This window comes from Theobroma cacao, chromosome 1 (genome assembly GCF_000208745.1).
Source record: "Theobroma cacao cultivar B97-61/B2 chromosome 1, Criollo_cocoa_genome_V2, whole genome shotgun sequence".
NCBI lineage: Eukaryota > Viridiplantae > Streptophyta > Magnoliopsida > Malvales > Malvaceae > Theobroma > Theobroma cacao.
In genome coordinates this window covers 34,703,847-34,730,343 of record NC_030850.1, presented here as the reverse complement: position 1 = coordinate 34,730,343, position 26,497 = coordinate 34,703,847, and the positions used below count along the sequence as shown (strand labels likewise).

At 36.3% G+C, this 26,497-nt stretch overlaps 5 protein-coding genes across 8 annotated transcripts; 4 read left to right on the top strand and 1 right to left on the bottom strand.

Annotated features, from left to right (window-relative positions):
• Positions 1,633 to 4,397, top strand: LOC18614172 (transcription repressor MYB6). 3 transcript variants are annotated; one of them, XM_018124678.1, is made up of 3 exons: positions 1,633 to 2,344; positions 3,118 to 3,247; positions 3,456 to 4,397. In XM_018124678.1, the coding sequence occupies exons 1-3, from the start codon at positions 2,212 to 2,214 to the stop codon at positions 4,153 to 4,155; spliced, it is 963 nt and encodes a 320-aa protein (XP_017980167.1). In that variant the 5' UTR covers positions 1,633 to 2,211; the 3' UTR covers positions 4,156 to 4,397. The 3 variants fall into 3 exon arrangements, with proteins under 3 accessions (XP_017980167.1, XP_017980174.1, XP_007051857.1); XM_018124685.1 differs by lacking the exon at positions 1,633 to 2,344 and adding an exon at positions 2,362 to 2,945; XM_007051795.2 differs by lacking the exon at positions 1,633 to 2,344 and adding an exon at positions 2,942 to 3,024.
• Positions 4,960 to 8,634, bottom strand: LOC18614171 (remorin). Its single transcript, XM_007051793.2, has 5 exons — positions 8,368 to 8,634; positions 6,171 to 6,221; positions 5,925 to 6,012; positions 5,658 to 5,739; positions 4,960 to 5,424 (listed from the first exon to the last, which is right to left on the bottom strand). The coding sequence occupies exons 1-5, from the start codon at positions 8,528 to 8,530 to the stop codon at positions 5,230 to 5,232; spliced, it is 579 nt and encodes a 192-aa protein (XP_007051855.2). The 5' UTR covers positions 8,531 to 8,634; the 3' UTR covers positions 4,960 to 5,229.
• LOC18614170 (tRNA-specific adenosine deaminase 1) lies at positions 10,114 to 14,510 on the top strand. Its single transcript, XM_007051789.2, is given in 12 exon segments — positions 10,114 to 10,539; positions 10,695 to 10,815; positions 11,087 to 11,274; positions 11,407 to 11,454; positions 11,739 to 11,852; positions 12,168 to 12,337; positions 12,418 to 12,494; positions 12,579 to 12,698; positions 12,773 to 12,860; positions 13,367 to 13,480; positions 13,595 to 13,609; positions 13,611 to 14,510. Coding segments are annotated over 12 exon segments (1,314 nt in total). The 5' UTR covers positions 10,114 to 10,340; the 3' UTR covers positions 13,671 to 14,510.
• Positions 16,098 to 18,688, top strand: LOC18614169 (O-glucosyltransferase rumi homolog). The gene is made up of 6 exons (XM_007051788.2): positions 16,098 to 16,513; positions 16,700 to 17,256; positions 17,365 to 17,557; positions 17,711 to 17,775; positions 17,913 to 18,123; positions 18,227 to 18,688. The coding sequence occupies exons 1-6, from the start codon at positions 16,268 to 16,270 to the stop codon at positions 18,587 to 18,589; spliced, it is 1,635 nt and encodes a 544-aa protein (XP_007051850.2). The 5' UTR covers positions 16,098 to 16,267; the 3' UTR covers positions 18,590 to 18,688.
• On the top strand, positions 19,447 to 23,431 carry LOC18614168 (O-glucosyltransferase rumi homolog). 2 transcript variants are annotated; one of them, XM_018115617.1, is made up of 7 exons: positions 19,447 to 19,620; positions 20,427 to 20,708; positions 21,467 to 22,020; positions 22,143 to 22,335; positions 22,473 to 22,537; positions 22,752 to 22,896; positions 23,045 to 23,431. In XM_018115617.1, exons 2-7 carry the CDS (start codon positions 20,538 to 20,540, stop codon positions 23,399 to 23,401), a joined length of 1,485 nt encoding a protein of 494 aa, XP_017971106.1. In that variant the 5' UTR covers positions 19,447 to 19,620; positions 20,427 to 20,537; the 3' UTR covers positions 23,402 to 23,431. The 2 variants fall into 2 exon arrangements, with proteins under 2 accessions (XP_017971106.1, XP_007051849.2); XM_007051787.2 differs by having other exon boundaries at positions 22,686 to 22,896.

Here is a 26,497-nt window from a genome sequence, read left to right as displayed (position 1 = left end):
ATGCACCTCTTTTTTTTTGTTTTTTCGGTATTTTACTTTATCATAATGTTCCACCCACCAATTACTCTCTAAGCAACTCAACTTTATGTTTATATTCTAGAGCGTGGACTAGCAGCTTTTCAGAAGCTTTGACTGATGGTAAAATCCAAAATCTTGACAAGGAAATGGAGATGAATGTTTCAATTTTTATGGTAAATGTGGAAAAGGACTAAAGGTAATTGGCGTATTGTGATTGAAGCAGCTCTATTTGGTTTCGACTGCCAAGTAGAGCATGGATTGGAATGGTGAACGAGCATTTTGGTCAATTTTCATGGAACAAGTAATCCCCGGCTTGGAACGTTAGATTGTCTCATTTATTGGACAGCTATAGAAGAAAACGGATCCTTTTGGCTCTTTCCCAAACCAATTCAAAACACAATTTCGAGGTGCATTCTCAATAGTTGCCGACATCATAAATGCAAGCAATTTCCACAAGAAACCGTCCTTTCTCCTTTCCTGTACGAACCACAGTTTGGGTCTTTAGGTGAAAAATGCCAGAAATTAATATTTTCAACGCAAGGATTTCATCATTTAAGCACAAACAGATGCAAACGTCAAAAGGCTGCTGCTAGGCTCGCTTTATGTTATGAGGTAATTATTTCGAAGGCAACCCCCCCCCGGTATTTTGCAACAGTTTTAGAACTAGCAATTCATTAAGATTTTAATATTAAATTATGAACATTTGGATAATACTAGTAATAGAAAATGCAACAAAAGAAGAAATTAAACTGATGGAAAAAATGTATACAAGGAGTAGTACACTAGAGACGCTGATAAATACAGGGCAGGGTAATAGTACATGCGCACACAAGTAATTATGAATCCGGAATTACACATGAAACAACAACAACTGTCGGTCCCGACGCTTCATGATCAGAGAGTGAATCTGATTGAATCCGAAGACGAACCTCAACACCGCACCACACGACAACACACGCCCTCTTCGCCTTGGCTCTGCTGTTTTTCGATTGTTTTTTTCTTTTGACTAGCTATTCAGCGCATTTATTGTACTGAAAACCTGAAAAGACTTGCCATTGGCATTCGGCCATTGCCCTCTGCCTTGACATTTATTTCACTCTTTGTTTTTTTTTTTTAAATATATCAGGAAACAAACAACACCCACGATCTTTTTTATTTTAAAAAGGAAAATAGAGTTAAAGCAAAATGGACCCTTATTCACTAAAGCAAGGCCATGTTCCATCACGTGTCACCACGTGACTTATTGGTCTATCCCCGCCCCTCACTCTACTCCCCCACTCTCCCCTCCCCTCCCCTCCCCTCCCTCCCTTTCGTTTTGAAAAGCTCCTTAATTATCACTTGCTGAAAACTCCGGCAAACCCTATTAGCCTCTCTGTCCCAACAAACAGTGTTAGTTTCTTGGATTTTATCTTTTCTTTCATTTTTTGACAAAACAAACAAAAATAAAGTGTGGGTGAGAGTTATTTCATGGTGTGTACATCCCATGCATGTCCTTTTCATTGCCATTACTCCCCTCTTTCCCCATAAATTTTTCTATGTCCTTTCTCTGTGAGAATTTATTATTAATGCTTTCCCTTTCATCTTCATTGCACTCTCTCTCTTCCTCTCTCTCTCTCTTTGGGTTTTTTTGTTCTTATAATTTCTTTCCAATTCTGTGCAGCTCAAACCCTCAAGAAAAAGGAACCCTTCATTAACTCTCTCCACTTTTTATACAAGTTGTTGTTTTTGTTTTTTTTTTCTCTCTCAATGATGATTTTCAACTTTCAAGTTTCTTCAATGTTGTGATTGTCAAACATAAATACATACACTGGTTTATATACCCCATATTAATTGAAAAGCAGTAGAAGCCAGCTTGAAACTCGCTGATCGTTCTTTCTTGCACCCACTTTATTATATTTATTTATTAGATAATCACTTTCGATTTGCCTAGATAAGATCGAACTTGCATTTAAAGCATCTCTCTCTCTTGTTGTACCCCTTTTAAAGTTTTTATGTGAAACTGTATGATTTGCTCCACAGCACTTGTCACTCAAAAACACACTCTCTTTCTTTTCCTGTCTCTCTTTCTTTCTTAGTAGAGGTTCAGCGGGAACTCAGCGAAGTTCCTTCTTCTCAAAATTTTGAAGGGTTTTTTGTTGATCTTTTTCATTTAGTGTGTTTGTCGTTTGGAAAAACACTGATAAAAGAGAAAAGATGGGGAGGACACCATGTTGTGACAGGAAGGGTTTGAAGAAGGGGCCATGGGCTCCTGAAGAAGATGAGATCCTTGTAAATTACATCAAGAAACATGGCCATGGGAGCTGGCGTTCTCTTCCTAAGCTTGCAGGTTTGGTCGCCAGACTTCAGTCCAAGAAAACCCTTTTCTGATTTTTTTTTCCTGTTGCTCCCATGTACTTTTTATAGTTTTATTCAAGTATACACTTTCTTTAAGCATTTTGGAAGTTTCTTTGTGTCCTCTAAAGCAAACGCTTCCAAAGTGCTGTGAAGACACCCATTAATTGTTTTTGGACTGAAGGGACTGATCCGACATTTGGATTTCCCATGCCAATATATTATGGTGGGATTATCTTAAGACTTGGCTTTCAAGTTAATATCCTACTTACATTAATGATTTACTTTAGATCTGTTGCTGTCATCCTTCACCATCCGAAATTTTGTTTCTGGTCTGATCTATTTGTTTTTGACCAACACTGCTTGCCTTGATGAAATCTAACCAAGAACTACGTTCATGCGTATGTACTCGTTACCTTCTTCCTGTTTCTTAAATATGTCCTTTTTCCTCTGGCGGGACACACAAACAAATTTATTAGAGTTTAAGGCAGTGGTTTGGTAGAAAAAGTGAAAGGATGAAAAGTTGATGCAGTGAGAAAAATTGATTATCAAAAGAAGCCTTTTCACCCTTTCGATGAAGCTCACAACTAGAACCAGTAATTTCTCCATATGTTCTGCCACTTCTTTCTTGCTTTATGTTAATTCATGGTGTTTATGACGCACAAATCATTACAGGTTTTTCCTTAGGCACTCGAATGAATCTTAAAATATATGTATACTACTATATGAAATTCAGCTTTTTATCCAATTGGGTTTCTTCATTGATAGGTCTTCTTCGGTGCGGTAAGAGTTGCAGGCTTCGGTGGACAAATTATCTTAGGCCAGACATAAAACGCGGTCCCTTCACCCTGGAGGAAGAGAAGCTTGTCATTCAGCTTCATGGCATTCTTGGAAACAGGTATTTTGCTATTCTTCTTAGCTTTGTTTAAAGTTGGAATTAGCTTTTCATGTCAGAATGATTTTCGAGGAAATTAACAGAATTGTTAGTATCAAACGCAAGGATGAAAAGTTTCCTTCTTTTTCATCTTCGTGATTTTCACAGAATTGTTAGTATCAAACGCAAGGATGAAAAGTTTCCTTCTTTTTCATCTTCGTGATTTTCACAGGTGGGCTGCCATTGCTTCTCAACTGCCAGGAAGAACCGATAATGAGATCAAGAACCTATGGAACACTCACCTGAAGAAACGCCTAGTTTGCATGGGTCTTGATCCGCAGACTCACGAGCCATTTACCCCTTGCGGCCCAACCACAGCTGCACCTACGTCTCCTGCCACTCGCCACATGGCTCAATGGGAGAGTGCTAGACTTGAAGCCGAGGCTCGCCTTTCAAGGGAGTCATTGCTCTTCAGTTCACCACCATTGGGGAAACCTGACTCCGATTATTTTCTACGCTTATGGAATTCTGAAGTTGGAGAATCCTTCAGGAAGTTGAATAGAGAAGACAAAACTGCTTGTCAAAGCCCCATATCTCAGGCATCTTCATCGACAAAATGTGGATCAGTTTCAGCTGTTACCATTGATATTTGCCCCAATATAGCAGGGTCCTCTACCCCAGCAAGCAATCAAATTGAGGATACAGCATGCAAGAGCTTCAAGTCTTGCACTGAGGACCCAGTGGATGCATCCGATTCATCATGTTCAAACGAGTCGGAAGATTCATCAGACACTGCACTACAATTGCTGTTGGACTTTCCCATTAACAATGACATGAGCTTCTTGGAAAATGTTGATACTTATGCCACATCTCACGCCATGCTGACCGACACATCTTTTATCTCCCCCTCTGAAGGTTATCTGAAGGCATGATTTGTATAATTATAATGCCCTTATTGCTTGAATTTTGATCTGGGATTTTTAAGTGCCAAAAAGCCAGTTGTGTGCTAAGGTTATTGCCCATTGGCCTAACTTTTTTGTATGCTAGGCAATTAGCTGGTTGGCAGAGGTGATGCCACCATGGAAACCCAGTTTGTTTATTATATGTGGTAGATAAGAACTCCTTATGCCGTTTGGAACTTTTAATCGGGGATTTGCAAATTCTATTTTCCCAATATTTGTTTCACAATTCTGACCCTATCTTCTTACCCTGTAAATTGGGTTGACAATATTGATTTCCACCAACACATACATACAAGTTCAAACACCAAACCAATTGCCCTTTGTTTCTTCTCCATTTTTTTCTTTGAACTCCCGAAAGACTTTACATTTGTAACAGAGACAAAAAGGTTAATATAATGAGACGTGCAGCATCACACTTGTGTTTCTCAAGATCATGACGACGTCTTGATTGTAATCGACATCAATCACCTTGCCTATTTTTTGGAAGTATTTAACTTGAGTCGGGTTTAATTTAAGTTTACTCTAATACCATTTTATCACAGTATCATTACTTTTTTTTGGAAAGGTTAATTTGATCACATGTGTAACGTATATGCTTATAAGCTTTCCAAGATTTCTTTGCTTGTCCAATGTAAAATTGAAACATTTTACTCACTTTCTCTAAAATGCTTGACAAGAAGAGATGAACGAAAAGAAAAGAAAAATGGTTAACCATGAAGGGATGAAACTTTTTATAAAATTCCCTCCAAAAAGAACATTCTTCAATCCTCAAAGAAAGGTAAATGCTTTGACCAATTCCATAACCCAGATATGAAAAAAACCTCAAACTTGTTTCCAAAGAAACAAAATTTTATATTTCTATATGAACACATTCAATAGTAGATATATCATATCTGTGTGATGTTCCCACTCTGTTTAGACACAAAACAACATTGAAACAGACAAGAAATATACATATGAAAACTGGGAGTTACAAGCAACAAAAGCATGCAACGAAAACAATGAATCACATCTGCTCCACTACCAGACCGGAAGCTTGTAACTTCAGAAACAACCAAGGAGCTTTTTCGGAGTTTGTCCAGTTGCACGGTATTTTGCACCCATCTCCTCTGCCTTGAGGACTTCTTCTCCACGTTTGGCTTCAACCATTGCCCTCTTTTCTTCTGCTTCCTTGTGAAGTAAAGCTACCTTGTTTTTCATGTTCTCTGCATATTCTGCTTTCTTCTTTTCCAATTGTTCCTATAAATAGTTGCACATGTTAGAAGTAAACTCAGATGGTAAATGATTTCCCAAGTATATCCAAAGCTGCTGGGCCTAAAACTTTAAACTCTAATTTCCCAATTGTTATATAGCAACATAATGTGAAGTGGCATTTCAATTTTACTGATTTTTTGGAGAAGCCAAGAGGCATTTAAACCATTCGTCCGAACATTAAAAGTGTAAATGAAAGATATGCAGTAGAGGCCAGCTACCTCAATTTTTCTCAGTTTTGCTTCCAGAGCTGCTTTCTTGCTGTTCTCCCATGCTACAATAGAAGAAAGCTTTTTCTGGGCCCTGCTCACCAGTTTCAGTAAATTTGAAAGAATATTTAGCAATTAAACTCCTCATAGAAGATTAGCAAAACTATAAAGATAACTTGAATCGTTACAATTTGGAAACTCATACACCAATTGATATTTCAATTTATGCAAGATAAGGATATAGTGGAAATGAAAGAGGATTTTTGGAGAAAGCCTTACTTATTCTCTGCTTTGGTCTTTTCACTATCTTCCCATGCCCTGATGAATGATAACCTTTTTTCCTTTTCAACCTCTGCAAGAGCAATATCTGGAAAACAGAATATGAGGAAATTAAATCACTACATTCTGCAGAAATGATGATCTCAAACACCTTCGTTCCATAATACATGAAACTAAATAAAGCCATTAAATTAACAACTTGCATATGATAATAGAAGGATCAAAGAAGTACTGTGAAACACTTACCCCTATCATGTGATCCTCCTGAAATTTTCTTCGGCGCAGGCTCTGGTGCCTCTGTCAAAATACAGACAATGTTAGAATCCCCAGAAGAGTGATGAGCGATGACCAATGATGACAATTAGCTTAAGAAAAAGTTAAAGTTGTTCCCAGGCTTTTGGGAAAGAAATTCTATTTACTTAGCATATATCTTTTTTTATGAGTGAAAACAAGGAAAAGAAATTTACCCAATTTCATTAGAATGAATTTTCTTGTTGTACTAGTGATGTATAGGTTTGATGTTATGAATTATAAGGTAAAGCATTGTCCCAAGGGAGGGTTACATCAAAGTTGCCTACATTGCTTTTAAATGTTGGCACAAACCAAGTTACAGATAGGTTTTATCTCGTCCTTGGGACAGCAAGCTTTTTGATCAACATTATAACACATAATACATTGAAAAAAGCGTGGCATATTTGCTTATGAAGCACTTAAGTAAGAAAAAAGAAGCCCAATAAACAAAATCCTAATGATTAATTAAAGCAGGAAACAGTGTTTCCATTGATGGATGCTGACCAAGAATGGTCTTCAGTACAGAAGCGTGTCTAATTTACTACAGCAACAAATTTAAAGGGTAAAGTTAAAAAGAAAAAAAGAAAAGAAAACATTTATGCCATGATGAGATTGAATTTTGACTGCAATCTTGAAAATAACTTTTAACTGGGTACATCATCGAGTTAAATCAGAGCTCACTCTCCAAGGACTTTAACAACAGTTAGAGTGAGAAAAATATAGTACTTGATGTTCTTGATCATAGTAAAACATGCTCTAAAACAGTCACCAAATTGAGGAATCCAGGAATTTCTATCAATACAGAAAGAATATAATACTAGAATTGAAGCTACTTTTTCCATCTTAAAAGCAAGTATATAAGACAAGGTGTAACAGCACAAGTCGTGTTTTCAAAGCAACTTTAAGCAAAGCATAATTATCCAACTTTAATCTTCCAACTTTCAAAATAATGAAACAAGGGCCCCCCATAAGCATTATTAGATGCCATGATAATAATTGTGGAACACCTGTTTCCAGAAACCCTAAACCCTGCCACCCTAACCATGTTCTAGTAGAATTGGGTGTTCTATGTAATATAACGTATGATGAGAGTGAAGATGTCTTTTCAATTATGATTAATAACTATAGATAAAACGAGTATAGTGACAAACAAAAGCATCCCATGCATAACTGTGATGGATTATGAATTAATGATGGTTTGAGAAAAGTAATGAATGGTCTGGCTAATTAAGCATCCCATGAAAATGCCTAGTCTCAAAAGCAAGATGCTACGTTTAGAAAAATTATACTTTTCTTAGGAAACCAGTTGTCATTTTTGAAGGAGAATTAATTAGAAAGTAAAAACTTTATCAATCAGACTTGAAACTGTACAACAAAGCGATCAAATGACTGTTTAGTCAGTCTAACGGGATAAAGGGTTAGAAAAAAGGAAGGCAAAGAAAAACTCACACACATCAAAATCAGGAAAAGAAATTGACTAATCGTTGATTGTTTCCCACCTTTTGGATTAAATCGGATTATATTTCTAAAAACCACAGACCAATAGAAAAGCAACTAAAGTTAAAATTTCTTGAGAAGAAAATCTTGTATTACATAGTTTTGCACTCTGTTTTCCAAAGATCAGTTAAAACTAGAACGAGCTAATTGGAAACCGACTTGAATGTGAAGTTTAACGAATAAAAAGGATGAAAATTCGAAATCCAAATTTCGATTATATGAACAAAAATGGAATTTTTTAGCTTATGTATAGGTGGTAAAATTAATCTATAAATTTGAAAGAGAAGTTTACCAACCATACAACATTAAAGAAAGAATTCACCGAAGAAAACAAAAGGAGATGAATCCATCACCAATGAACAATTCACATTAAGCAAAATCGATCACCAAGAACAATGGCAAATAAATTCAGTGTCTACTGACTACTGTTAATTTTCAGCTGATTTCTTCTCCATGACTGAAACAGTGAAGATTTTGCCACCTATTATAAGTATGNTATATGTGTGTGTAGTATATATATATATATATATATATATATATATATATATATATCCAAACGCAGATTAAGCAAATCTTATAAATTCCAGTATTCAAACGATTTGGATGTTGAAGCTAGATAGAACAAGACAAATAGGATGGCAGTGGCGAAGCTTACTCTCAACTACGGCAAGAGCCTTGGAGTCGTCCGGTTTCTCCTCAGTCGGCGGAGGACGAACTGCAGTTTTTTCCTCGGAGACGGCCTTCGGAGGAGGAGCCTCGGCGACCGGCGGTGGAGCCGCGGGCGTTTCAGCTTCAACCTTCTTCACTTCCTCCGCCATAATTTACTTGCTTACAAGTACAGCTGGGTGAAAAGCAAAAAAGAGATGCTGGTAACGGATAACACTCGAATATCTATATTTAGCGACGTCTGCTCTAACGATGTAACCACCCTTATATCTACTCTGGACTTTTATATCCTACGCTAAGTGTGTACTTTAACGGTGGTTGATTGCCGTTGAGTTTGAGTTCCAGTTTCGTTTTCTTTCGATCCGACGGTTGTTATGTCTTCTACGGAGACGATTAGCTGTAGATTGGAAATAGGGTGTAGTACCTTTTATGCCGACAGGTAAAGCGGTTACACTGTGCCACGTCCGTCGGCAAGTGAAATACGACGACGTAGAGTGGATATAAACCAGAACATCGTGTACTCATAGGCCATGGCCCCCATTTATTTTTTGATTGCTTTGACAAATTGAATTCTTTGACGATCAACGACGAATCAATCCCCACTCTCCCTTGCCATGTCTGCTGTCACTTTCCATGGGTCTCTCCTGTCCAAAATATCATTTAATAATTAAAACAATAATGCAATTAATAAACAAGAAAAATAATACTAAGTTTCTTGTTTCAAGATCCTAACGCACTAATTATGTGAATAATTTTTTAAGTATTATGTATTGAATTATTATTACACAAATAAATTATTGATATTTAATACATTATTTTTAAAAATATATGATTAAATGTTAGGGAAGGAAACAAACAAAAAGGAATACTGTTGTTAGCAAACAAAGTTTAAGAAAAAAAATCTTAAGAGTATGTCTTTTTTATTTATTGTTTTGTCTTCACAAACAGATACTGGTAAAAACAAAATGCAATGTTGGCAGTACGTGGGGGTGGGGGGGAGTAGTAGGGCCACGCGCGGCTGGGAAGAAGGTGGAAATCCCCAAAGCAAAGCAAAGCAAAGCGAAGCGATATGTGATTGACAAGTAAGTCTAGGCTGGTGACCAACGAGGCATGTGAGGCGTGGGTCCATTACAAATTGGACCGTTACATTAATGTCTTCATGTGACTGATTTGCTGCCCTGCGCTGGTGGTGACTCGGGCTTTGGCCATCTTGGCAAAAACGGGGACGAATCGCGTTTAATGCTGTATTAAATAAATCCCTACTTGCTTTGCTTTTTTGCCAATGGAGTATCAATTACTTGTATTATTGGTTCAATATAATAATATTAGTACTTGATTTAGGCTTTCCGGAGGGGGAGAGATTTGGTTCCAAGCTATCCAGCTCTAGAATCTTACCTTCCACAAATTGATTCGCTGTAAAAGCATGCTTTTTGGGGGTACACGTGTTGCCAAAATTAATAAAAGAATTCTACTTTTGAGATGGGTCTGGCTAGATGAGCCCAATCAACGGGACAGTAAGGGAAGCCCAATTTTCCAAACCTTCAGCCCAAATCCAATAAGAAAATTCCCGCTAGGTATGGAAAGTCAGGTTTTAATCTTTTAATACATATTTTAATCTTTTATATACACTTTTAATCTTTTTTATCAGGCAACACATATTTTAATTATTTTTACTTTAGATTGTGCACTATTTAAATAGATTAAATTAATTCAAATTCGAGTGATCACTTATATCAAATTAGTTTGGATTCAAAATTTATATTACGTCGAATATTAATTACTTAATTTTCAAATTATTTCGGATTTAAATCAACTTTATTCGATTGATTTCAGATTCAATTTGGGTGAAGTTAATTTACGTATGATTAATTTTGATTTTGGACAGGTTGAGTCGGGTTACTGGATTCGGGTCAGATTTTCCCACCTATATTCCGGCTTCCTAGTTCCTTCAGTTAAGTTGCTATGGATGCTCAGTCGGAAGTTGACTTTTCTTCTTCCTCTCCTTCTTGTTCTTCATATTTTCCAGAGAAAGAGAACGAATGGGGGGAGAGAGTTGCAGAGAAAGTGTTTGCGCTCTATCAGTCGCTGCCAAAGAAGGGAAAGCCTCAGGGACGCGAAGTCACCGTATTGGCCGCTTTTCTCCTCTCCTCTCCCTCTCAAGGTCAATCTCTTCTTCAATTCTGTTACCCTCTCAAAACCCAATATATTGATAAATTCTGGTAATCGAACTTTCAAAATTACAGTAACGTTGCTGATGATGCTGAAACACAGTCATGTAATTAACTTAAAATTCTGATTTTTTTTTTTGGAGTTCAGATTTGGTAGTGGTTGCATTAGGGACAGGAACGAAATGTATAGGGCGTTCTCGTTTGAGCCATCGTGGTGACATTGTCAATGACTCCCATGCTGAAATTATTGCTCGCAGAGCTTTGTTAAGGTTCCTTTTTCATTTTCTCCTCCTATTTTTGATGCTTCAGTTTTCTTGTTAAATTTTTTTTTTTACCCTAAGTAGGAAATAGTGAATTCTGTAAATTTAAGTGGTACTTGTCTTATCAGTAATCAGTTTGCAATTAACTGCCATATTTTCCAAAGAAAACCACATTAGGATTTTGGAACATTTCTATAATAGAAGGAAAATTTTTGCTGTTGGATTTAGTTGTAGTTAGTCTAAAACTTGTCTGTTTTGTTTTCCTTCGTAATCCAACCAGGTTCTTCTATGCAGAGATTCAACGTATTAATGACGATTTAAATAAGCAAGGACAAAATGAAACCAGACACTTGCAAGCTGGTGGCCTGGAAAACTCAGTTCTCGAATTGGATTTAGATGGTTCTGGTGAAATAAAATATAAACTCCAAGCAGGGTGGAAATTACATCTGTACATATCTCAGTTGCCATGTAATTCTTGGTGATGTCTTTTATTGATTTTCTAATGTTGGTCATCTTGGATTTCGATTTCATAGAAAAGTTATAAGCTTTCATCTTAAGGACTTCCATTTTGACTTATTATCTCTTGATCGTGTCTGATAGGTGGAGATGCTTCGCTTAATTTGGCACCAACTTCAATTGATGAACATGGTCAGTCCATATTTGAGCTTTCCAATGCTTCAAGCAGAAATAGTGGAAAATGTTAGCTCTTTTATTTGAGAAATAATGTGCAAATGGTATATATTGTTGAGAAATTGCCTTGTAAATATTTGGAGTGATTTTTGAAGGGATAGTTCTTAATGATAATATGTATGACTCTTGTGCCTTTGATTAGGTGTAACGTCAGTTTCTCTTCCATTGATAATCAATGTACCTGTTGAAAAGGCAGTTATCATGTTTCGTAGAGATTGGACTTATTAGAAAATGTATTTCAGGAGATGGCTCACAACTTGTTGGCTTGGTTCAGAGGAAGCCTGGTCGTGGTGATATGACATTGTCAGTTAGCTGCTCTGACAAAATAGCTCGTTGGAACGTTGTTGGAGTTCAAGGTTCATCATTTGCTATCAAGTAATTGCAGGACACTGCATCCCTGACCTAGATACTGAACACCAATTGATCAAGTTGCTGTAGTTCATCCACTGCAAAAGCGCACTATCTTTGACTATTATATGCATAGCCTATTAGTATCATTTACATGCCACAATCTTCTTTCAACTATCATCAATTCAGAAACATGCATAAATGTGCAGCGTATTTCCTTTAATGATTTGACTGGCTTTTTGGTGTTCCTGATATCATAGTGAACTACTTTGCACTGGTGTTACATTTGTGTGATGACAAAGTTTCTTTACGTCTTATCTTAGGGGCTCTGCTTTCCTACTTTCTTCAACCTATGTACCTCTGTTCCATTACTGTTGGAAAATCCCCTTGTACTTCTGAGGATTTTTGCTTGGAGGAACAATTGAAAAGATCCTTATATGATCGAATCATACCATTTTCAAATGAGCTTATAAAGCCTTTTGAAATTAACAAGGTTTGTGAAGTTTATAGTATCTTAAATCCTATATAACAACAGGAGGATTTTGACAACAACTTTTTCAATGCTGTGAGCAGCCAATATTTTATGCAGCCCCAGTACCAGCAAAGGAGTTTCAACATTCTGAGACTGCTCAAGCCACCTTAACTTGCGGGTAACTCCCATTGAATGTACCCAGTTATAGATGTAAATATTGTTTTACCCTTTCTCTTTGTATGATTTATATATTAATTTTCAGGTACTCTATATGTTGGAATAAGTCTGGTTTGCATGAAGTCACTCTTGGAACTACTGGAAGAAAGCAAGGCACGTCTGCTAAAGGGGCAGTTTATCCATCTACTGAATCATCTTTGTGCAAGTAAGCTACAACTATGCTCTTGGAACCAAACTTATTGTCATTATACTGTTCTTATAGAAAAAATGTCCCCTCAGAAAGCGATTGTTGGAAATTTTTTTATCACTGAGGCAGGGATGCCAAATCAAATGCTCATCCAATGAGGTTTCTTATCGAGAACTCAAGGTAATAATTCTGGATACTACTTGTTGACTAATTTCATTGGATTTCATACTTGAACTGATTTGATGTGGTTTGCAAATATGAAACTAGTGTTATATGTGAGAAGCATGCTTTTTGAACCAACTTATAACTAAGGGTCTAACTTGGTTGCATGAATACCTAGTTTGCAATGTTTCATTTATTAATAAGGAATGTGGAAGATGTGCAACGATAGCATTTTGCATAGGATTTGCTTTTGCTGTTTTCTAGTGAACTCTTATAATGGCTTTGATTATGAGTTGTAATATCAAGCTACTCATTAGCATTATTGATGCAGGTTCAAGTATAGATGAAGGGTGATAAAAGTTTGATTGGAAATTATTGTTAAACAATCTTACTATTGACTTAAGACTGTTCTATAGAAATCATACTTCTTACTCTATCCTAATGTTGCAATTATAAATGAGTGTATTGGTGGCCAGGATTAATGGTTACCATCTTTGCAAATTGATATGGTAAATTATCTGCAGGACAGGGCTGGCGAATATAACTCAGCTTCAAAACTTTTTAAGGGGAGACCTCCCTTTCACACTTGGCTATTGAAACCTTTAAACTTGGAGAATTTTTCAATAATCAGTAATGAGGTATACGATGTACAACTGTATATATTTGTCTTTCAGAAATGTGGATGAGTTGTCCTTTTGTTTGAAGTAGGACAAGTTGCTTCTGTTATTGACCCTAATTGCCTTTGTCAATAGGGCAATCATCCTTCCTGCAACTCATGTGGCCTTCAAGGGTGATCCATTGGTTGGTTGGTTCATGCTAATGCTATAACATGGCTGATGCTGAGTCCATAGAGCTGGGGTTGACCTTAATTTGATCCAGATTATTGGCCACATTGTCATATAGACTGAAACTTGGGAACCCTTTTTGATGTTGCTCACTGCTTATAGCAATTCTTGCCATTGAGGGCAAATTTTTAGCAATATCCCTTACTGAATTGTTATTTTTCTCGTTCAGTTCTAGATGAAGTAAACAGTCTCTAGTTGCTTTGCGCTCAGTCTTTTGGGGAAAGGCTTCTTCATGTATTGGAAATAGCAATTGCTTGGTATAAAATTCACGGATGTAGTTGTGTGCTAGCCCATGAAATGGAAAGGAGCTGAGCTCCATCCATCGACGCTGCCAAAGGATTCTAACAACCTGGCAACTCCTGTATGTATGGAGACTTGCTACTTGAAGTGGCAAAGTTTTGTTGTGGTTCTTGTGAAAATTTGTCTAGACGTGAATGATCCAAAGTCATGGAGTGCAGACTTTTGTATTGATGTGAGTGAAGACAACGGCTAAACTCCTGCTTTTCAGGGGTAGTCAAGCAGCTAGAAATGTTATTTGTTCACCGGGACGAGGAGGAAAAGAGAAGGATAAAACACACCCATTGATTCTTCACCTACTATCAGTCATGTTATCAGTGGCGCCTGTTATGCGCTAAAGACGAGCAGGAGCCATCACAAAATTGGTAGAAAGAAAATTTCGTGTTGTCGTGTTTCTTGGGGGGCCGAGCAAAACTTTATTTGTGCAAAACTAATGGGCTATTTCACGAGATGATCATGGACATTCGATGGGTTATCCCTTGGGATACGTTTATATTCAAATTTAGAATTCAAGGAATTTGCTATACAATTAACGTGTCTGGTACTCCACATGAAAAATTTTACTTGTCAAATTTATGAATTTGGACTAGATTTGGCTAGTCATGGTAAGAATCCACGGCTCCCTGCCTGTTTTTTTGGACTTTCTTTTCTTTGATAGCAAATCCGATACTGAATTCGACTCTCATCCACGCCCTTGTGGTAGTTTAGTTTAGTGGGTTGCTTACATTTTCAACCCTATGAATGATGACATGGCCTTACCTGGTGAACCTCAAAGTCTATGTGAGTTGTGACCTTCCAAACAGCCAAGAGCTTCCTCTTCAGTCTTACGTTAACCGTTGTTTCATTTCGACCAAGACCAAATTAATGTTGTAAATATGGAACTCCTATGAATATCTAGTGGGAGGTAGATCTGGGTACCTGAAAACGAAGTCAACTTTGTTAGGTAACAGGCACGAAGAAAAAACAAAAGAGAAATTAGTGGCATAGAGAATGGATTTACAAGGTTTTTTCGTTCTTTTTGAGCTTGTCACCATCCTTTGTTTGCTTGTGATTGCATCGATGGTGTTATGGGCCATTGACCAAAATTATTGGCAACGAAATGAAACTTTAGAAACCGATTAGTGAATTTTTACATGATTAATAAGTAACAGAACTCAATGTTAGTCGAATTTTGACTTTAAGTAGTGACACTCGATAGAAATCAAGTGGTAAAACATTTCACCCAAAGATATGAACATTGCAATCCCAAAGAGCACTGTGCTTTGAAAGAAGACTCTTGGAGGCTGAGTAGTGGGTTTGGTGCTAGAAAGATACCATTGAATTACTAGCCGACGAATTAGCTTAAGCTCTCATGTGATTTGAACTGTGAATCTGACTGGAGAGATCCTTTGCTTAAGGAAACTCTCTATTATTATAATCCATTTATCTTATCTTCAATTGGAAATCAATATACATATATAATATCATATAAAAAGAGCTACAGAGAATCGATAATCGAGAGAGCTCCTCCTGTCTTCCGTATGAAGATTTGCGTATGCTTCTAGGGAGCAAATTACGGATTAAGGGTGCGAAAACGTAAATCAGTCTTTAGAGACAAGAAAAATATTACTAACCAAATACGTTAGCCCTTTTTCTCCCTACCTATCCCATCAGCTTAATTTTTTAACTTGCAATGGATATTCAGAAAAAGTTAGACACCGGGGTTCGCACATGTTTATACGCACCGACTCTTCTACTTGTTTTCCTTCCATGGAAAGTCTCCTCTCCCCTCATTTTTCCTGTCCCTGTCTGCTTTTCTTTTAATGCCTTTCTCTTTTACTTCGTAAAAGGAACGTTTGCCTTCGTAATAAGAGCGTTCAAGACTTTCCTAGGGAGGATGATTAAAAAGGTCAGCATATTTGTATGCTAGTACTATAAACCAAATGTGGGTATAAAGAATATAATCAAATTTTGCCAGGGCCATGGAGTATTGAATCTAGATGTCATGGAAATTGAATTTGGCCTAAAAGAAACCGGGGATGCGTGGGAAATAGTTTGCCCCGAGGCCATATTAATAAAATTTTTAGTCATAAAAGCTTCATTTTGACCATATAGATAGCAGTGTTAAGTATAAAAAGAGTCCTTTTTTTTTTCTTTTTTAGCACATTGGACTACCCATACATGTAGCTGAGATGAGGGCCCTGGAGAGAAGGAAAGCGGACATACTGAAGGTTCAATCGTAGAGCTAACAAAGGATGTCCTGGTTCTAGCTTGGGTCATGCTCAAGTGTCTCTGAACTTAGCTATGTTAGGTATAAAGAAGAAGTACTACGTTAAAGAAGAACTGAGTGATGAGAAGGCTTCGATGTCTGGAAGAATGAAAAGGAGTAATGAGAATCATCAGAGCAGCTTCTGTGTTAGGTCAGAGCTACACAAACCTTTTACAGGAACGCCTTGGCGGCCCGTGAAGAAGAAAGCTGCAGCTTCTACCGTGATCGCCGTGTTCCTCTTCGTTATTGGTGTGCTAGTTTGCGTTGGTTGGATTGATGCTGTAAGTTACGCAGAATCCTTGTAAGGATCCGTCCACCAATATTTAGATATATATGCTTATGTAAATCGTGGTGTTCTAAAACCCCACTAGCCCATGCAAAGCACCACGGCGTATACTGCCTCTTGCCTAGAGAAAAGCAAATGATTCGGTTTACTAAGTCTAGTTTTTTTTCTCTTTTCTGTTTAGTCCATCTTTTCAGGTGTTTCTTCTTGTCAAAATTTAATTCTCGGTTCCAATTCCACAAACGCAAGAAACAAGCCGGAGTTCCCACTCAAATGCTCGACAGGAAACCGGACACAAACGTGTCCAAGGGACTATCCTACCACACACAATCCAACCAATCCTGGCCCTTCATCAAAAATTACATGCCCATCATTCTTCCGATGGATCCACGAAGATGTACGGCCATGGAAGGAGACAGGAATCAGCAGAGACATGATCGAGCGGGCACGCAGGACAGCACATTTCAGGCTGGTGATTGTGAAGGGGAGAGCGTACGTAGAGAAATATAGGAAGTCAATACAGACCAGAGATATGTTCACCTTGTGGGGAATATTACAGCTTCTAAGGAAGTACCCTGGAAGATTGCCAGACCTGGAGCTGATGTTTGATTGTGATGATCGCCCTGTTGTTCGGTCGAAGGATTTTCAGGGTCCAAATGCTCGCCCACCGCCATTGTTTCGGTATTGTGCGGATGAATTGAGCCTGGACATTGTGTTCCCGGATTGGTCCTTTTGGGGCTGGTAATGAAGTGCTGAAAGTGGGCCAACAATGATATATGCCCAATGTTTTTGATAGAATCATGCCAGTCTATGTATTACTGATAATGGGCTTTGCTTTTGTTATCTCAGGGCTGAGACCAATATAAGGCCTTGGAGAAATGTTTTGCAGGAGATAAAGAAAGGTAACCGGAGGACGGAATGGAAGGACAGGGTGCCTTATGCTTATTGGAGAGGAAACCCCACCGTGGCTCCTACCAGGAAGGACCTCATGAAGTGCAATGTTACCGACACAGATAACTGGAATACCCTCCTTTACATTCAGGTAAACTTTGCCATTTCTTCATTTACATGAGTTCAATCATTTTTGTGGCCTTAATTGATTGGAGACATAGATTTTTTAGGATTTCTGCATCTCCAATCGTGCATATAGCAATACAAGATGAACTGTTAAAGTTTTTAATTATGTTTATTTTAGGATTGGACCAAGGAATCTAAACATGGGTACAAACAATCAAATCTAGAGGACCAGTGCACCCACAGGTAGTCATCAAGTAGTTGCAGTAGTTTCATAGCATAGCCATCTTCTTTTTAGCTATCCCATTTCATGATTTGATGCTGCCCTTAATTACATTTAATCCTTCTCACTAAAAGATTGGTTATTGTATACATTACTACAGATATAAGATATATACAGAAGGATGGGCCTGGTCCGTGAGTGAAAAATATATTCTGGCATGTGATTCGATGACCTTGTACATAAGGTCTCGTTTCTATGATTTCTTCATCAGGGGCATGATGCCATTGCAGCACTACTGGCCCATTAGAGAAAACAGCAAGTGCACATCTCTCAAGTTTGCGGTGGAATGGGGTAACGTTCACCCTGACAAGGTTTTTACTATACTCGACTTTGCAACTTCATGGCATTTTTCTTCCTCTCTCTTCTTAATCAAAGCCCCTGGAAATGTGACTTTCTGATCTGTTAATCCACCAGGCACAGGCCATTGGAGAGGCTGCCGGCAACTTCATACAAGAGGATCTAAAGATGAATAATGTATATGATTACATGTTTCATTTATTAAGTGAATACGCCAAGCTCTTGAAATTTAAACCCGAAATTCCTCCGGGCGCTGTCGAGCTCTGTTCGGAAACAATGGCATGTCCTGCAAGTGGCACGTGGAAGGACTTCATGGTAGAATCCATGGTGATGTCTCCTAGTGATACAATTCCATGCGCAATGCCTCCACCTTATGAACCCCAAGAGCTGCGAGAATTCCTTGAAAGAAAATCTAATTCAACGAGGCAAGTGGAGATGTGGGAAAACGATTATTGGCGTAGTATAGATAAAAAGCAATAAAGCCAAAACTTGTACCTTTTCTTACTTAAAACAAGCAAACATCCTCTGTAGACAAATTTATGTCAACTTTACTAAATGATCCAAACAAAATTCAGTGTCTCAGAGTTTTTTCTTTTTACGCGTTTTCATTAATAAAGAACTCAAACATTTGTAATAACACTATCTATAAATAATAATTTTTTTTTCGTGTACTAAAAAAAGTAAATTTCCAAAATTTACTTACATTTTATATGAACCTCACTTACATATTATGATGTTATTATTATTTTTTAAAAAAATTTAATAAGATGTGCAACGTTCATATTATTTATTTTTTAAAAAACGTTTAACATGACATACACCGTCAAATATTTAGCTGTAATTTTTATCGTATTCTATCAATGAAATTATTTTTGTTTTTCACTCTTTGCAGAGAATAGAAGCCCCCAAAGCAAAACTTCAATAAATTAATGGTCAATGAGCAATAACGAATTAGATTAAGGCATTAAGTTTTTTCTTTTCTTGTTCTGAACTCTTGAAATAATTTAGTGACCCTAAACTATATTCCAAATTTCCAATTATAAGAAACAAGAAAATTCATATGGTGCCTGGCCAAACTAAAATTGACTAATGGTATTGGTAGTAGCCTGGCCAGACAGGTTTATTCTAGTAATCCGAGAAAAGGATAAAATCCAATGACTTTTCCTGTGTTATAAAATCTCTGTCGAATCAATCTTTGTCTTGACTATACACAGTAAGCCATCAAATTCGTTCTTTTACTCAACAAAACTGATTGGTTTGAGTCGATATCAATTACCTAGTTAATCACATTATTAATTTGTTTTAAATTACCTAAAAAATAAGAAGCTCACATTTTTCCTGCTACGTAACGCACGTGTTGTCTTACTGAACACAAATTAGCTTCAATAACTTTCCTTCCCACAAATCAAAACACTTTCCTTCTTCCCACATTGGTTGCGGCATTTCCATCAGGTGATCAGCTTCGTTCCATCTGCAGGAAAGCAGCACCGCAACTTCTGCCTAAAATAAAGGTATGCTCCTTCGTGTGTTTCCATGATTAAGTTTTTTTTTTTTTTATATATATTTTGATGTTATTATTATTACATAACAAGATCACACGTTTATTTTTTTTATATTTAAATGAGTCATGTAATGCGTTTATTATCATATATATATCATGATAAACTGCTTTTACAATCTCTTGAAAGATTAAGTATTTGATATTATACTTCAAAAAGATATAGTTTGAAGTAATTGTGTTAGTCGCATGAATGATAAATTTCTTTCAATTTATTTGAACAACTTAATTTAGCTGTTAAAATATATGAATTTTGTAGAAACATTTAATTCCATGATCTGTTTTAGTTAAAGTTATTATTGGTTTTTGCTATGGACCCCAATAAAAAATTGCCACTCTTCTTCCTTGTTCATTTCTTTAACTAGATCCTTTGATTTGATTAGTCTTAGTACTTCAGTTCACCAATAGATCAATAGAATAGTAGCAAGCAATAAATTCAAATAAATAATTTAGGCAAAGTATCCAAGTCAAACAATTAAAATATCTTTAAAATTGAAACAGTACACGCAATTCCAAATTCAATTTAGTTAATATGTTATCTTTTTGACAGCAAATTTATGGTATTTGAGTCTGCAACTGCAAACGCATGCATTTCTTGCATCTTATCTTGTATAGATTATTCGTTAAGATTAAACATAGAAGACAATTGGTTCTAGGAAAGCCCTCACATAAAATATTTCAAGGTTTTACGTCCATATTAACTTTAAATCTGTATCTTACATTCTTTATTTTGCCCCATGTTTTTTCTATATATATTAGGCCACCCAAACATTGACTTTTGAATCAAAGCTTTGAATCATAGCACTACCAGGGAGTATTCTCAAATCTTTGAAGGTTGTGCCTTTTGAGCTTGTCAGCTGCATATTTTCTATGGGGAACGATGTTAAAGTTTTTCAAGGCTTTTGGCGTCATGGTGATCAAGTCTGTGGTTGCTTTTCCAAGATTGGTTTTGGACGGATCAAGAGACTGGTTTCCACAACTGCTTGCATAATCTTCTTCTTCCTCCTCCTCACTGCTGCCTTGGTTCCTTGGATACATGTGGTAAGTTTCTCCTGAATTCTGCTTACTCTCTACCATTATTTTCCTTCTCTTTCCGGTCAACTAATGCTAGTATTCTTTTTAATAAGTAAAATTTGGGAAAGCTGAGCTTCCAAAAACTATATCTAAGAGTGAATAATACACATACTTATAATTGAATTAAATGATCAGATGAAACTGATGCTTGTATTTAGGTATTATAAAATAAACTACTTTTAAAATTTATAAAGTAAAATTCAAATTTGACTCTAAAAATAGAAAATACTTGTATTTATTATTAAAATAAATGATTAGATGCAACTAATATATATTGGTAATATTGGAATTTAGATATGATAAAATAAAGTATTTTAAAAAATTATAAGTTCAAAACGTGATAAATAAATTGTACATTAAGAATAAAAACACTATTTACATCCCCTAATTTTCACTTTGAAATGAATCATCTTCATCGAAATGGCACCTTAGGTGCTCAGATTTTTTTTCATCAAATTTGAAAGGGCAGCTGCTATTATGTTTGGCAAACAAGAAGTGGAAAACATGGATGCCCCTAGACATTCTTCATATAATGCATGCAGATACTACCTCAATTGATAATCCATGCCGGCACTATTTACATATTGTTTAGACGATAAACCCTAGAAGAATGAAATTAGTACTGAAGTATATACAACAAAGGCATTAGATTTCTATATATCAAGTTCTGTTACTAGAAGATTAAAGCAACAACTTAACTTTTGTTTTGTCTACCTTTTTCTCAGCCTATTATACAGGGCAACCCATTTCCCCAGATGATTTTTTCCTCACGAAGTAGTATTAAAAAACACCATTCAAGAACTGAATACCCTCTAAACTGCTCTGATTCAGGTTTGCAACAAAAATGCCCAAACAATTATCCTTTGGTATTTGAGCCTGGTAAATTGTCAACAGAAACTTGTCCGGACTACTTTCGGTGGATCCACCATGATTTACAACCCTGGAAGAATTCAGGAATTACAAAAGACATGATTGAAAGAGGGAAACTGAGTGCAGAGCTTAGACTTGTGATTGTCAAGGGTGAGCTTTATATGGAGAAGTCTGGCCACCCTTTCCAAACCAGAGATTTATTTACGATATGGGGCATTTTGCAGCTTCTAAGGTTTTACCCTGGAAAGCTACCAGATTTAGACCTTTTGTTCTATACTGGAGACTCGACGAAGATCAAGAAAAGGGACTATCAAGGACCTAATGCTAAATCACCACCGCCTCTGTTTCATTATTGTGGAGAGGAGAAAGCACTCGACGTTGTGTTCCCTGACTGGACCTTCTGGGGATGGTAAATTCTGGTACATATTACCACAACAAATTGGTCATGAAAAAAAAAAAGGAAAAGAAAAACTACCAAATTTTTATTTCAATTAACCAACTACTCTTTTTTACTTTGTTTTGCTCTGACAGGGCTGAGGTTAGTATAATGCCATGGGAGCAGATGCTGAGTGCAATAAAGAATGGCAGCAAGAGGACCAAGTGGGAAGATAGGGTCCCTTATGCCTATTGGAAGGGTAACCCAAATGTTTCTAAACAAAGGAAAGACCTTTTGAAATGCAATCGCTCGGATAAATATGACTGGAATACTCATCTTTATATCCAAGTAATTACTTAAAATTGTGTATCTTTTTGGCACTTTAAGTCTTTGATGGGCTTTTATAAATTGATTGAAGTCATGAGAAAATTACAAAATCTAGACATAATTAATTAACAATTTTCTTCTTTAAATTTTTTTTTCAGAATTGGACTAAAGAAAATGAAGAAGGGTTCAAACATTCCAAATTGGAAGATCAATGCACCCATAGGTATATCTAAAACCTTTTGTTTCTCATTCTTATTAAAGGTTGTTTCTTTGTCTCCTGTATTATAAATTTTCAGTTCTAAAATACTCATCACTTTTTTTCTTTGATACTAATAAGCTTTTAATGTTGTTATGGTACAATCTGCACATAGATATAAAATTTATGTAGAAGGAGTAACATGGTCTGTAAGTGAGAAATACATACTAGCATGTGATAGTATGACCTTGATGATAAAGCCTGGATACTATGATTTCTTCTCGAGAAACTTGGTGCCAATGCAGCATTACTGGCCCATCCGCAGCACAAGCAAATGCAAAGATCTTAAGTTTGCAGTGGAATGGGGCAATAATCACACTGACAAGGTATATATATATACATATATTCTCAACAAATGGAACATGGATTGGAATGGATTTGCATTCCAAATATTTTTTTGCTTGAAAGTTGTCTGCTTTTTTATATCATTCACAGCTCTTTTATCTCACAAGAAGATACGCTTCACTTTTACAGGCACAGGCTATTGGGAAGGCAGGAAGCAAATTAATTGAAGAGTTTCTGACAATGAGAAATATATATGATTACATGTTTCATTTGTTGAACGAATATGCCAAGCTCTTGAAATTTAAACCAACAATACCTTTAAAAGCCAAAAGGGTCTGCTCGAAAACCACAGCATGCTCGAGGGAAGGTGTGTGGAGGGAGTACATGGAGCAGTCCATGGTGAAGTCCCCTAGCGATAAACTTCCATGCGCATTGCCTCCCCCATATGAACCTCAAGCTCTTCAAGCTTTTCTCGACAAAAAAGAGAAAACAATTAGGCAAGTGGAGGCATGGCAAGCTGAATATTGGAATATTGGAAGGAACTAAATGATAAGAAGCAATAGAGATCTCTCTTTTTGTTTCATTCACGGTCATTGTTACCAAATAAAAAATTTATTGCCATAGCCTATGATTGAAAATATCACATGGAAATTTTGTCCAAATTAATTAAATACTAGACGGATTCCTAAACAGTCACAGATTATTTTCAAAAATAATTATATTTCCTTATTTTAACAAAAATAAAAAGATAATCTGAGCAATATTAACTTTTAGAATAAAATAAAAAATCTTGCGTAATAATAATTTAGGAGATATATGTAATCATGGCAAAAACAAATAAAACAGGGGAGGCGGGGGGAAAGTTCTCCTACCATTATATATTATCAGTAAGGCTGGGGACTCCTTGAGATACAAAGAAAGTTAAAAACAGGGGAATAGCTTTCACAGTAAGACAATAGATTGTAAAGTAAAATGCTTTGAATGGAAGTAGTCATATCATATATGGGATTAGAGAGCTTGTCCTTATTAATTTGACAATGTCCAAGCTCATCTCACTTGGATTTGTTGCTTGCAAGTTGCAACTCAACTTGAATGCCATCCAACTGTCTATTGAATTTGTCCTTAGAGCTTGCATAAAGCATCTTACTCCTTATCTTTGATGTGTCAAGTGACCTATACCACAAACAACATTGCAATTAGTTTTTTTTTTTTTTGAAGTTTCACTGTGTATTAAAAACAAAGGGAATCGTTCACCTCTGGGAGTAGAAGATAGAACCCACATTACAAAAAAGAAAAAAGAAGAATATGATTGATTTTTCGTAGAAATTTTAAAAAAAAAAATCTATAAGAACTTAGAACATATGAGTAAATAGAATAGAAATGAAAAAAATAAACAAATATAAATAATAATATAAATAGAAAGAAGAAGATAAAAGAAAACTTTACCTTCTCTTAATTTCACATAATGGTAGTGAGTGATCTTTGTCCTTTATTGTCCAAGCTGACAAACTCGTAAATCTCCCATGAAGAATAAAGTGTGTTTCGATGGTGAGTTACAGAAAATAGAGTAAAGTAAAAATGAAAGGACAAAAGAGAAGAGAAGAGATAAAGAACAAGAGAGAAAGAGGTGTAGGGAAACTTAAAAGTTAAAGAAGGTAAAGTTGAGTGAGGCTTATGGGGTCAGATTTTTATTCTTTGTTTGTATTATTAAAGAAATTATTTTGAAAGGGCCATTAAGAAAAAATATATATAATATATAAAATATTTTAAAAATTATACCCCCAAAATTATACAACCATCCATCCCTATCCACCATACTTGAGTGTTTTATCCCAGTTGCTTCTAGAAACATGATTTTGGTATGGCCATTCTCAACCCTCATTATCCCTAATTCTGGCCTCCTTAGGGCATCCTTTGGTTGTTCCGTCAACATTGAATTTCATCTCCCTCGATGCTAGTTTGATCCATCCTTCAACCTTTTTGTTCTTTTGAATTTTTGTCAGTTTTGCACACAATGAAGGACTCCAATGTGTCAAGTACCACATTGTACTCGTGAGACTATTTTGCTTTGGCCCATGTGGCAACCCTTAACTTGCTGAGCTTAAAAACTTAGTTTGCATCACACACTAAACCTCTAAAAACCACTTCGTTCCTATGAAGCCACACTAACCATGAAATGGCATAAAAGGCCATTCTCCAAATTTGTCTTTCTTTTATTTTAAAGTTGATGCATTCCATAAGTATAGAAGATTTACCAAATTATTTGAAATCACCATACATGCTCCCCATTCTCCACTCCACTTCATTCAGACCTTCCACACTTCAACCCAATGAAGAAATAAGTGCGTTGTTGTCTTTTACTCCCTGTGACATTGAGCTCAGACTGTTAATTTGTTGTTGATTAATCCTCTTTGAGCTTATTCATGTTTTGCAGCCACCTCTTCATGTAATATTTGCTAGAAAAAGACCTCAATTTAATAAGGTACAAGGTTAGTCCAAATATTTTTCCAAACACTTTCATTATTGCCATCATTAATAAGCCCTTGCTTATAAAAAAAATTTTACAATATACTTCCCTAATTTCTAGCCTTTCCAAGTGATTGTATCTCTAATTTTCTACTCAAATGGTACTCTTCGATTATGGCTTTCAGTTCATTCCATTGGCCTTCCTTCCATTTGAATGGCTGTCTCCTCAACTTCAAACCCAAACCCAATCCTCACCTTCCCATCTACCATACTCCTCAATGTACCCTTTTTTGTTGCTTGCGAGGGCAAATATTTTGGGGAAAATCTACTTGAGGGTATCCCCTTCCACCCACCCATAAAACCAAAAAAGAATTTTGTTGTCGTCACCCATAACCATCAAATGTTGAGACTCACCTGCATGAAAAAAAGTTAGTAGGGGATAGGGGTTTTAGGATATTTTTCTACACTATAGAATACCTTCTATTTGTATTTGCCTCCGGTAGAAGATTGGTGGGGTTCTCTCTTACTTTTTCAACTATGGCCTTTCTCCACAAATTGTCCCTCTAACTCCTTTACCTCTGAAGACACTTGTTTAATAGAGCTCTATTTTTTAACTTTAAATTAATGATACTTAATCCTCCATTTTCCTTATATATGCACACTTTGGCCCACTCTATGTAATGAATTTTATGTCTCTCTTCATTCTTGCTCCATAAAAATTTCCTCTCAATTTTCTTTTAACTCTCTTATCATTCCTTTGAGCATTTGAAAGATGGACATGAAAAATATAAGTAGGCTAGCAAGGATTAACTATAAAAGTGTAACCTGCCAACTAATGTATAGGACCTTGGCTTTCCATCCCATCAACCGAGTCTCAAATTTTTCAATGATTAGTTTCAACATTTGCATCGAATTCTAGTTACCAGTGGCAGTCCCAAGTGCACCATAAGGATTTCACACATTTGCAATCTGTAGACACATAAATTAAAATAATAAATAAATAAATATAAATATAAATTAAATAAAATAAATAAATAAATATAAATATAAATTAAATAAATAAATAAATAAATAAATAAAAAATTAGGATGGTTGGGCGTACGCCCAGCCATCCCTTCGCCGTCCCATCCCCCACCCACTACGCGGGATGGGGGTTCTGGCCACCAACTCCAGAGG

Bases quoted from the DNA above. Each gene is read 5' to 3' on its own strand.
- LOC18614172 (XM_018124678.1), top strand. From the start codon at position 2,212: ATGGGGAGGACACCATGTTGTGACAGGAAGGGTTTGAAGAAGGGGCCA. The intron at 2,345-3,117 runs GTTTGGTCGCCA...CTTCATTGATAG, and splicing joins TTCTCTTCCTAAGCTTGCAG to GTCTTCTTCGGTGCGGTAAG. The intron at 3,248-3,455 runs GTATTTTGCTAT...TGATTTTCACAG, and splicing joins CATGGCATTCTTGGAAACAG to GTGGGCTGCCATTGCTTCTC.
- LOC18614169 (XM_007051788.2), top strand. From the start codon at position 16,268: ATGTTAGGTATAAAGAAGAAGTACTACGTTAAAGAAGAACTGAGTGAT. The intron at 16,514-16,699 runs GTAAGTTACGCA...TTTTCTGTTTAG, and splicing joins GCGTTGGTTGGATTGATGCT to TCCATCTTTTCAGGTGTTTC. The intron at 18,124-18,226 runs GTTTTTACTATA...TTAATCCACCAG, and splicing joins GTAACGTTCACCCTGACAAG to GCACAGGCCATTGGAGAGGC.
- LOC18614168 (XM_007051787.2), top strand. From the start codon at position 20,538: ATGGGGAACGATGTTAAAGTTTTTCAAGGCTTTTGGCGTCATGGTGAT. The intron at 22,538-22,685 runs GTATATCTAAAA...ATCTGCACATAG, and splicing joins GAAGATCAATGCACCCATAG to ATATAAAATTTATGTAGAAG. The intron at 22,897-23,044 runs GTATATATATAT...TCACTTTTACAG, and splicing joins GCAATAATCACACTGACAAG to GCACAGGCTATTGGGAAGGC.
- LOC18614171 (XM_007051793.2), bottom strand. From the start codon at position 8,530: ATGGCGGAGGAAGTGAAGAAGGTTGAAGCTGAAACGCCCGCGGCTCCA. The intron at 6,013-6,170 runs GTAAGTGTTTCA...TCTGTTTTCCAG, and splicing joins AGGAGGATCACATGATAGGG to ATATTGCTCTTGCAGAGGTT. The intron at 5,425-5,657 runs GTAGCTGGCCTC...AACTATTTATAG, and splicing joins CAAAACTGAGAAAAATTGAG to GAACAATTGGAAAAGAAGAA.